The 12,248-nt window shown below is 35.4% G+C and overlaps 1 protein-coding gene across 3 annotated transcripts in view; it reads right to left on the bottom strand.

The window, feature by feature from the left end:
* ADAMTS19 (ADAM metallopeptidase with thrombospondin type 1 motif 19) overlaps positions 1-12,248 on the bottom strand; it is a 232,549-nt gene that overhangs the window by 97,335 nt on the left and 122,966 nt on the right. For 2 of the 3 annotated variants that reach the window (XM_088798593.1, XM_019756011.3), the window contains exons 9-10: positions 5,265-5,405; positions 3,433-3,583 (exon numbers count right to left, since the gene is read on the bottom strand). In XM_088798593.1, the coding sequence (XP_088654719.1) occupies positions 3,433-3,583; positions 5,265-5,405 (292 nt within the window). The remainder of the gene's footprint in view (positions 1-3,432; positions 3,584-5,264; positions 5,406-12,248) is intronic. The other variant, XM_088798594.1, reaches the window with a different exon arrangement.

The following is a 12,248-nucleotide window of genomic DNA, read 5'->3' as shown; positions in this document are numbered from 1 at the left end:
TGCCTGATGCAGGATTGCCACAAACCTTCAGTTTGTAAAAAAAAAACCACAACATTTGCAAAGCTTAGTAACATGAACTGCAATAAAATGAGTATGCGTGTTTCTATCTAAGAATCAACTATTTATATGGGTGAAATTTTAGAATCACTATTCCATCATTCCATCATTCACTTATTCAATCTAACAAATATTTATTGAGCACTCTTTCAGGTGCTAGAGGTACAGTGATTAAAAGGGCTGACAACTCTTTTGAGGCTACGGAGATTGCTTTCTAAGAGATTTGTTTTGTGTAGTCTAGATGCCAGATTGGTAGATATGGTGATTCAACGTGTATCCACTTGATGGTGTATGTGTGTGACTTAAGTAGAACCATTCAATCTTCTACACTTGTAACTATTTTCCCTTATATTTTTAAGTTATCCTCCTGATACTGTCAATCCTGGACCTACTTGCATCTCTACTTGGATGTCTAATGAACATTTTAAACTTAAAATATGACCAAAACTCCACTGCAAGGAATTTTGTTTTCTATTTCCTCTTCTTATCTTCCTTTCAAGATAAATGCATGTTTTGGTATCACACTTCCTTCAGATCTCTAAACAAATACCAACTTCTATAGGAAGCCCTCCCAGATCACCCCATATAAAATAGCACCATTCCCACCCTCCCATTCCTGGTTGTATTCGCTAAACGTCTTATCTGAGTTTATGCTTCTCCAAAACACTTAACCACCAACAGATATATTATGTATGTATTTGCTTATTGTCTGTTTCCCCAAACTAAAATGTATGCTCCATGAAGGTGGGATCTTTTTTCCTGCTCTATTGTTAGTGCATACGGCAGTGCCTGGAAAGCAGTTGGAACTCAATAAACATTTGCAAAATCAGAGAATGAATTTGTAAATAATCTCTTCAATGGCTCTATCTATCGATCGATCGATCAATCAGTCCATCTAGTTCCCACACTGCACGCTGCGCTAATTTGGGACGGAAATGACGATTTTCAAGGGCAGTATCAGAATAGTATTTTGGAATCACAGAAGTCCAGGCTCTAAGAGCCTCTGTAGGATAATGTAGTCCCACTTCTCATTCTACAGAGTGTGGCTTAGAAAGAAAAAGAGCTTTGAGGTTAACACCTAATAAGAGGCACAACCACTGATAGAACGCAGGCTTCCTGCCTCTCCAGCCAGAGATCTCCAACCAAACCCAGACTCAGAGGCACTGTTTTTCCTTGGCTGCCCACAACAACTCAATCCTTTCTGGCATTGTGTTTTAAATTGTCCTTGATAAAGATACTGACAGATAGGACTAGAGAAAAACTAATTCTATAAATAAAAATGTCACATACATATAATTTGAGGGGGGAAAAAAGGAGAATATTTCTGGATAACTAAAACCTAAAGCCTAATTTTATTTGCGAGGATATTGAGAAACCCAGATCCCTTAAAACCATTTATACTTTCAGAGATGAAAAAAAAAAAAAAAATCCATGCCAGTAAGTCAGCAAGAAATAATCAAATAAAGAGAGCAAAATGCCTAGAAAAATATATCAATTAAGATATTTCATCCTGCTGGTGTATAAAATTGTTGATTTGTAAAATAGGGTTGAATACTAACTCCAGCATATAATTGTTACAAGAATCAAAATGGAGTCAAAATATTGTAGAATGGTACTAGCAAAGTTTCACTAACTGCACTATATCATTAAAAAAGCTTTTAAAAATAACATTTATGTAAAATAATCTAAAATTTACCAATATCATGTTTGTAGTTGAATATTTGCTGAGTTTTCCTAACACTTGGGTTACTTGATAAAACGTGAACATTTTCCATTCATCAGCTCTATCAATTCTCTACGCTGCATAAATTGAAACGATCTCCTACACAACACTACAATGGTAACCATGCATAGCCTACTCTGTGTTCCAGAACAATGATAATCTCAGCGTGTAGGAGTGTCTACCCACAAAACCAACCCTATGTATCTCAAAACATTTATTTTACCTTGAAGATTTAAGAAAGAAGATTGTGACCCATTTTTTGATTATCTAAAGGTCTGGAGGTGACCGTAGAGTGGACAAGAAGACTGGTACATGAGAAGAGAGAGCTATCAGGAACAGATCGCAGAACCAGCCTGGCTGCTGCTGTCATCATCACGCCTGATGCCACATTCCATGCATCCATGATCCTGCCACATGTACACCCTTGGGTATCAGGTCACAATCACTCACCTGTACCAGTTCCTTTTGAGCTCCACTATTGTCAGATGAGTATTACAGTCTACACATCCTTTCACACATCATATTTAATGCAGTTCTAACTCCTTTATACATTCACTTATTTTAATCGTAAGTCAAATATTCACCGAGTGCCTACCATGTGCCAGCCACTGGACTAGATGCTAAAGAAACTTCCTCTGGGAGCTTACACACTAGTGTGGGGAATTAAGAAGAGAAAAATAATAAACTAGTGAACAACTCCATCGATAAGAACTACACAGCAGAGAGAGCATAAAATATGTCATAATGCTCTTTTTTTTTTATCATGGATTTATACTCTTTTCCTTATAATGGATTTTAATTATGTTGCCCGTAATCCAAAACAGTATTATCTCCAACAAAAGCAAATTCCTTTGACCCAATCATAGAAACTTAGGAAGAGTGAAATACAGCTACCAATTCACTCTAAATATGGCTATCAGTTTATTCCTGAAATACAAAGTGTGTGTGTGTATTGGGAAGAGGTGGGCAGCTAGGGGATGGGCAGTAGGAAGAGAGAAGGAAAGAAAGAAGGAAGGGTAAATAAAGTTAAAATTCTTACATCAATTAAGAAGGTCGTTTTGCTCACTCCTTTAGACCTCAGATTTCTAGACTGGTACAACTGGCCTGAGTAATTAATGACTGAATACTAACATACAGACACTGCTTAGTTTGCCATCATACATTTACTCTTTTACTCTAGTTGAACTATTTAAAAATGTACCCTCTAAGTTTTGTTCCTATAGCACATATTTTTAACGTGTTATTTTCAGGGTTAAAAGATGTAACTCTTTGTCCACAATTACATATTCATATATCACTTTTATTACATTTTCACCCAGTTTTCTACCATGTAAGAAAGTAAGAGATTCAAAATAGGATCACTGAAATGGCATAATGCAAGTATTTCCCTGACTTCAGTGCCATTTCAAAGTAGAAATTCTTGGGTCATTCCTCATTAATTAAAGGCCCACACCTTATTTCTTTCACTGCCTAAATGCCAGGGGGGAAAAAAATGCAGAAACCTTTTCTTAGAAAATTCCCTCGTTCCAAGATTGAGGTGATTTTGAGCCACAAACTCTAAAACAAAGTCGTCCTCCTCTCCTTTAGACAATACTTGTAAACAGTGAATGTGAACATACACTTTGAAAACCCCACCTGGACACAACCCTTACCTGCATCTCTTGACAAAAGGAAGCCATCGGCCCAAAGAGAATCTGACATTGCTCATCAGCAGTGTATGTCATCCCTGGCAGCTTGGAGGGAACCATCACGGAATTGACACTCTGGGGATTTGTCTGTAGCAAGCAGTTACTGGCCTTTGACCTGGCAATACGCAGATAGGTGTAAAATTTTGAATTTAATGATATCAAAAGTTGTTATCATTAGCATGCAACAGGAAACACTGCATAATATTAAAAACATTTTCTTACTTTTATTGATAAGCTCTTCTATTTAATGCGTATAGAAATTATTTCAGATATGAGAATCATTTATTTACAATTATTTAAGATAATCCTAAGAATAATAATGTTCAAGGTAACAGAATTTTTTTGGTTTATAAAAGGTCTTTCATATGGATTAACTCAGCTAATCTACATAATACTGTTTTACACATTTATAAGTTGAAAAAGCTCAGACTCAGAAATTAACTTGCCCAAAAGTCATGTGTGAAGGTAAGAAATCAACTGCATTCAGGGACGGAAAGACTACAGAAAGCATTCTCTCGGGAGTATTCATAGTACGAATATGTTTGTACTTGACATTGTAATACAAGTTCCATTTATGAGGTGACGTTTAATTTTATCATAGCTCTGATTCATGTGAAGGCAGCCAAAGGAACTCATTAGCACCCACTGAAGGGCCACTGTTCCAGTGAGGTGGTGTGTTCAAACTATTACATGCTCTGAGCGCCGTCGTCTACACTGTCATGACAAAGAGCATGCAGAGACTATATTGCATATATTTCAGAGCAGAATTATGATAATATATTATATTTTAGGATATTTTAATATTCATTTAGCAGAAAAAATGGGCTTGCCAACTTAAATAGTATGGAAAAATGAATGAAACTGACCTATGCAGTGAAATTAGCTAGCTGGGTACTCCTCTATTTCTGACTTAGACTTTTGGATAGTTTAAACAACTCTCACCCACTCACTCACTACTGTGCATATCACTTACTGTTTCAGCTGCTCCTTCTATTACCAAAGGAATAAGTAAAGAACAAGGGCTTTAAAATGAAAATTAGATCTTCCATCACCATATACATATTACATAGAGAATGGTAAGACAAAGATTGGGATTTAATGTCATTTCTCCTCATAATATTCAACTGTCATTAAAAAACAGCTCATCAAAGAACTCATCAGATTTTTAAAGTATGTTTTATAGTTTTTTATATAAAACCTGGGTAGTTTAGCAACAAAAATTAAATGTGATTTCATATGGCCTCTCAAACAAAGAAAATGAAAATTAGAACAATAGCAACATTTTTCATTTCTTTTTCCAACCAGGCAGAAGCTAAGTGTTATTGCTCTTGATGGTGGAAGAGAATCAGAGACTATTTATAATGGCGAAAATTATGTAGTAATGAAAAAAGAGTCAGAGTTGAGAAGTATCACAATGAAAAGGTGGAGCTTTTGTGAAAGAGGTTCTTTGTGGTAACAACAGATGTGCCGAATGATAAGCAATGAGAATGTTTCCACTGGGAAATTGTGAAGAGGCAATTAAATACAGTGACAGAGTTTATCGTTATAATAATTTTTCAACCTTACAAATCATGTTGCCCATCCTTGTATTTGAAAATGTGGAAATTAAGAAGCAGATGGGTTAAATAATATGTCCCAATTCACACTATGAGTCAATGGAAGAGCCAGAAGTGGAACCAAGTACCTTGATTCCTAACCTAGTGTCCTTTCTGCTCTGCCACACCGCCTTCCCTGGTGGAGAGGAAGCAGGCACACGCAAACATTCATGATACAACAATAGTAAGTGACCTCAGTACCTTAGAAATCTTTCCAAATCTTCCTTGCTACATCGGGACCATGAAACATCACCAAGATTTTGTCCTTTAATCCATTCACCAGACATGATATGAAGACCATCAGCACATGATGGGTGGTCATTGTCATGATGAATGCCCATGCTGATTTGGAATATAATTAAAATTTTAAAAATGACGTTAGATATTTTTTTTAGCTTTTTGTAAGTGCAAATAATAGCTACATACTTAAAATAATGGGAGAAAAGTTAGTTTTAAAGGTTAAAATAATAGATTTCTGATTGATTGATTTTTAAAATTTGCTCTCTAGATTAAAAGTAAATATTTTTATTTCGTAAAAGACATTTTCCCAATCAATCTGGTAAATGACCTATAGATATAGGTTTCACATAGTAGTATGTACGAAACACAAAGAAATAGTAAGTTTCTATTCAACCACATGAGATTCTTGTTCTTTCCTGGAGATCCTTTATTCATACCTTTTATCAAATCTGAAACCACATTAAACTATTATTTTCCCCATCTGCTTCATTGGACCATCTTCTTCCACTCATCACATAATAAACTGTCTCTGGGAAACCTTCACCTTCATGGTCATCTTTATCTTTTCTATTGAATCCTGAATCTGTTCTTTTAAGATAGAATTCAATTCTAAAATTCTGACTTAGCATGTACTAAAAGAATGTTAAATTCAATATGTCTAAAAACTGCCCTCATTATTTTCTCTTTCAAACCTCTGTTTGTTCCTGTATTCTCTTCTTCTCTTGCTATTTTGTGTGCCTTTGCTAGCCACCCACTCTCCCAAAGCAAGAGTCTTTAGATCCTAATTTATTCCTTTCTCTCTCAAATTATCACCCAGGCTATGTTACTTACTGAATGTTAGGAGCAAGCCCTGCCAATTCTACCGTATAAATATTTCTCTCAACTGTCATCTCCTTTCAATTCCTTTTGTTACTAGTAAAGGGGATTATAAAATAATTTAGGTTGGGCAATTACTATGGCATTCTAACTGGGTTCTGTGCATCTAACCTTTACCAACATTCTCCCTTTTACTCTTCCTACTCTGCCTTGGTGATGTCTATTTAAAATGCAATTGGATGGCCATTCCTCTGCTTTCCGATGACCTATATGTAATTTCCAGCTGTTTAACACAGTACATAGCCTCTTCACCTTCTTCCAAGCCACTTTTTGCATTTTCTTTTCAGTAATATCCAATGATTTCTAGTTTCTCAAACATTATGTTATTTCTTATTCTCTTGTAATTAATAGTTCTTTAGCATTTTTCTATGCATCAGACACTATTCAAGGGGATTTATAAGACTGAGTTAATTCTAGGATGTAGGAACTATGATGACACCCACTTTGCTGATGAGAACTTTCCTAAGAGTATTCGGTGAAAAAGCGGAAAGTGGTGATGTTTGAACTGAGGTGGCTGGCTCTAGAATCATGTGACTAACCATTGCACATTTGCCGTCTATGAATTCCATTCCCTCCCCTGTCCTGTCCCACATGCCTTTCCTTCAATGTCTTCGCCTGGACAAATTCTACTTAATTTTCGAGATTCATGTAGATTACCTTCAGCAGGTTTTCTTTTATTAATTCCCACCTCATGTATGTGTATGATGCTTTTCCCACCATAGGGTCCATGCAAACAACACTGTTACAGCGTTTCCTACAGTGTGTTATACACTTTTGGTTTTCACTGCGGTTTCTTGAGGATGGGGACTTACTCATCTCTCTGACATCCTGGCATATTGGAATCATACTCTATAAACCATGCCTCACTGGTGAACCAAGTGATCATTCAGAATCACTTCTATTTCAGTAAAAATTTCATGCAGCCTCCTAAAATTCTCATAATGAGGCCATTAAAATAATTGGTTGTGAGTGAGGGTTAGTAATGAAGAAGCAGAAAAAGAAAAGTTTGGTTTTGTACATCCTAATTTGAGATGATAGCAGGAGAGAGTCAAACGTTTCCTTTCCTCACTGTGCAATGATCTATGTAATAGTCTTTCATAATAACAAATTCTGAATAACCAAAATATCTCTATTATACTTTAAAACACTAATAAAAGAATTATTATAGAACTTGCCAAGGAAAACCACAACTAAATTTTCTCAAAGAAAAAAAAAAATTCTCAAGACTATCGAACTACATTTTCACCAAAATAAATAAAAAATTGAAGACAAATTGTTATATTTAATATATTTAAAAGGAGAAATTATATACATGGAATAAATTAATTAATTTATGAATAAAAGTAATGAAGTAAAAGCTCCCTATGTTTCCTAACTTTCAAGACTGTGAAAATTATGGTTTAAATAAAATGAAAACCACATTATTGAATATTATTTTTCGCTTCTGGTGTTAGAAAAACTCAGCTATATGACGAATCATATTTTTCTTTTCGAGTCTAATTGATGTCTTTAAATAGGGTCTGTATCAACACACATTAATAGAATGACTGACAGAGAGAATAGAAAGATATGTGTTTTTCATACTTTGAAGATAAAGAGAAAAAATAAGAGATGATAGAGGTATAGTCCAGTTCAGTTACTGGGGGGTGGAGTGAAAAATGTTGGCATTAGAAAGAGATTTGATCCTATATCTCCTTATTTATGTGAACAGATGCAAGTTAAATAATATTTTTTTTAAAATGTGCCTCGGTTTTCTCACTTGTTTAAAATACCATGTTTCCCCCAAAATAAGAGCAGGTCTTATATTAAGTTTTGCTCCAAAAGATGCATTAGGGCTTATGTTCAGGTGATGTCATCTTGAAAAATCATGCTAGGGCTTATTTTCCAGTTAGGTCTTATTTTCGGGGAAACACGATACTTGCCTGACTGTGAATATTACACGAGGATGATGTAAAAGGTTGGCACAATGCTGGACTACAGTAGGAATGCATAACAGTTCTTTTTATTGGGGCAGTAAATCAGAAATTTTATCTTATCATTCTAATTTGTCAAAACACACACACACACACACACACACACACACACAAAGAGATAAACATCATTAAAAGTAATTTGCTGTATTTACCAACTTTGATGAAAGTCATGGACTTAAGGAAAACCAAGTACATGATAATGGCAAGAATTCACTTTGTTCGGATGTTAAATTAAAATAAGAAATTGTAAATATGGCACAATCCCACAGAGGGATAAAGGTGCCTAATGCATTTCTAACTGCACGGTTCTGATGCAGCCCTGCCAGCATCACTGTCTCACCTCCACCAGAGATTCTGGCTGCGGCACAGTTGCTGGGTGACCCTGTGACAGCAGCCACTTGCCATGTGGAACACGCTCAACTCTTCCATCTGTGGTATGCAGTCTTTCAAACCATACACAAATGCTATTATGTTTGAAAGGCAACTGGTCATTTTCAGAAATAATAAAAACTTCTTAAATAATGTGTCCGTTTGAGAGAAGAAGAGGGACTACTTCCAAGATTTAGCAATTTGGACATTTCCCCAAAAGTAGTGTAATGTGATTTTCCAAATTGGGAAGATTACAACTTCTCATCCAGATGATCATTTTCCTTTTGGGATCCTGATTCTCATGTAAGAAATTAGCTACAGCCACGGAGAGATCTGGTGATTCAAGCATTGTTTACCATTAGTTAAATTTTCCTAAAGCTATTTAACTTGAAACAGAAAAGGTTATCGTTACATGGGGACAGAGTTGTTGGTTTTTTTGTGTGTTTTTTTTACCACACATCTGGAACTATCATCAGGAGACATTGCTTAGTCCTGATTCCACAGATTTGAAAAAAAAAACAATTAATCGTGAATCTGTTCCAGTCACTATATTAATCATGTACAATGATGATATCATTTACTCCTCACAATATCCCCATCGTGTTTCTATTATCATGACTTCCATTGTACAGCTGAGGAAGGTGCTGAGTTAATGGTGGAGCTGGGGACTCGGAACCAACCCGTCTGAGGGTCAAGCAGAGACCTCGAAACCACCAAACTACAGTGCTTCTCTTCCTGGATTGGAACTCTCCATTTAGGCAAATGGTTTACTGTGCTCTGAATAATTTTAAATGTGTCCTCGCAGTCAGCAGAAATGCACCTTTAATATGTCGTCCCATCCCCAAGTCGCATGTATTGTATGGAAAACTTCTCGAAGTAAGACATTAGCAACACCTCACTCAGACTGTGCAACTGAGCTCCATTTTAATAATCTCAGTTTAAATTCATTTTGACAAAGAGCCTTGGGCAAATAAACTCTCCACTAACATTGTACATGGTTGTCAAGTCAACTGAAAAAATATTTTTATCTTATAAAACTTCTCAACTTGTTTAAAAGTCCCTGCCAGGAAGTTTTGTGATATCCTGCGGAAAGCTGGAGAAGCATTTGGAGTTTGAAGATGGTCCCTTTTGATGTTTAAAGAGTTAGAGAACGTTTATGAATTCACTCACATTTTTTGGATAATTTGGAAAAGATCAGATTTGTTAACAGTGATATTTTAAAAGAGTAAGTATTTTTGTGCTGAACATATTAAACACTTTATCAGGATATAGTTCCCACTAAAAGCCATGTATTATGAAGAAAAATCAATTTAAATAAGAAAAAATCAATATAGCTTTCACCTTGCCCTCTCCCTAGTGACATGTATATTTGAAAATAATGTGTATTTTGGAAGTGGATGATATCTAACTGGAAGTGGATGATATTTCCACAAAATGACAATTTCATACAATTCAGTGGCTGTATCTGCTTTGATGTGGTTCCACTGCTGTGTCCTCATGGAAAAAAGCGCGACATTAATACAAGATATTTTCATTACATTTTATATTTTCAATAATTTAAATCATTTCAACTTGCACAAAATAATTAAATATGTATTTCTATTGGCAAGTCAAAAGGCAACGTAAAGCAGTTCAACAAGGTAAAAAAATCACAAGTTAAAAAAAGTTGAGGTACAAAAAATTCTTTTTGACTTTGCTGTGTATGATATAATGGGTTTATCTAGCAATTCGAAAAACACTTGTAAAAACGAATTAATATCCAGTTCCAACCCTCAAGAAGTTTACTATCTACTGGAGTTGGCACACTCCATCCCCTGCCCTCATGTAGATCCTGTTAGTTCTATATTCCTTAAAACTCTCTACCCATCATCTCTCCCTCCCGACTACAACTGCTGCCAAGCAAAATGAGTACTGATTCTCTTCACTTCTGGATGTTGTAATGTCTGTCCAGCTGACTTCCTGCCCCTTAACTCTTTGTCTTACTGTACAATACTTTAATTGCCCTAGTTTCTTATGAATACATTAATATTTTTTAAAAAAACAAAACACTAGTGTCCTAGGCAAAGTCTGTTCATTTTTCTTGGAAAGCACTAATACTGAAAATGTGACCCAGGGGCACCAGAATCGGAGGGCATGATGATGGAAGGTTAGTAAAAATGCAGATTCCTTGGCCCAACCTCAACCAACTAAAGAAAATATTTAGAGATAAGGCCTAAGAAACTACATTTTAACACACTTTCTAGATAATTCTTACTCAAAATTCTGAGAACCAATGATCTACAGGATCAAATCCAAACTTTTAATCTTGGTTTTCAAGTGATCTGCAAACTGACTTCAATGTAATTTTCACTAGAACATTCATTCCAGCCTACCTTTTCGTATACTCCTGTCCTACCAGAATCCTTTCCCCAGCTCATCTACATTTACAACTACAACTCAAATTGTGAAGCCTTCTTCCTGTATAAAGGATTCTTCAGTAAATTCTAGCATATATTTCTCATGGTCCTTAACTTCTGTGCTGGATATATGACATGTAAAACATATCAGGACTACCTTTTATTTCTGGTGAATTTTTAGTAATATATATAAACTATTATCACCTAGAATTTAAGTGTCCAGAGAACAAAAATTTTCACATTTTTCTTTTTAATTCCTTCAACTATTTAGTTCAATACCATATTAAATACACGTCAACATATTTATCAACTGATATAGAACCACAGAAGCAATTAAAATATTCTGTAAATCTGAGGGAACGTTGAAACTCATGTGGACTCTTACTCACTTAGAGAAACTGTAGCCTGAAAAGTCTGTAGGTACTCTGCTCAAGTAAGTTTGCTTGCCTTACTCTAGAACATATGTATGCCAAGATATGTTAGAGAAATGCAAAGAGAAGGCTAGTTCTTGTAAGGCCATTCATTAGCTGAGTGGTTTTATCCCCCTCTTCTACCTACGCACTATGACATCCAAACCTACATTTGGATAGAATCTGGTATGGGAATGCTGCCACATCCATACTGGCTGAAGTCCATTATCATTATTAACTTGGACGAACTCCTTATTACTCTAACTGGTATCATCTAAATAAAGTATCAAATACAAAAGCTCTGTTAGTGGTCTGCAAGACTCTCCATAATAAGCACACTTCCTGCCAATCCAATAAGAATTCGGAAGGATGTGAAATCACTCCTTGAATGAATTGAGAGATATATGACCATTGAGGGCTGAAAATTTCCTTTATAAATTATTCATAAACATTATAATATGCATTGTTATTATTACTAATTCACTCTGTATTATGTGTCAACCATTGTGTCATGCAATTAGGGCAACACCAATCTAATAAGGAACTATAAAAGGAAAAGTTATCCAAATTTTAGAGATGAAGAAAATTGGTTCAGTTTGACTTGCCTCAATTTCAGTCAGTGAGTGGCTGGCAAGACAAAAACTCAGGTCCAAGTCTGTATTTCTCTCATGTGCTTTTTCTCTCATCTGCCCACTCTGTAGTTTCCAACCTTAACCAAGGGGTGTGTGTTAGAGGAAGACACTTGTGACTTTTACTATAGGGAATTCTAAAAAGTACAATGTGGGGGCAGAAAATCTACATGTAGCTGTTACCAATTTAAGTCGGCCAAGGAGAATTAATAACAGAATAATTAATTTTGAACATTTTAAGGAACAGTGGATTTCTAGAGGTAGAATGTACTTATTGTCTATTAATAGCAAT

Source organism: Rhinolophus sinicus, chromosome 5 (genome assembly GCF_057876585.1).
Source record: "Rhinolophus sinicus isolate RSI-liver-muscle chromosome 5, RSI-T2T, whole genome shotgun sequence".
Lineage (NCBI taxonomy): Eukaryota > Metazoa > Chordata > Mammalia > Chiroptera > Rhinolophidae > Rhinolophus > Rhinolophus sinicus.
This window is presented reverse-complemented; position numbering and strand designations above follow the sequence as displayed.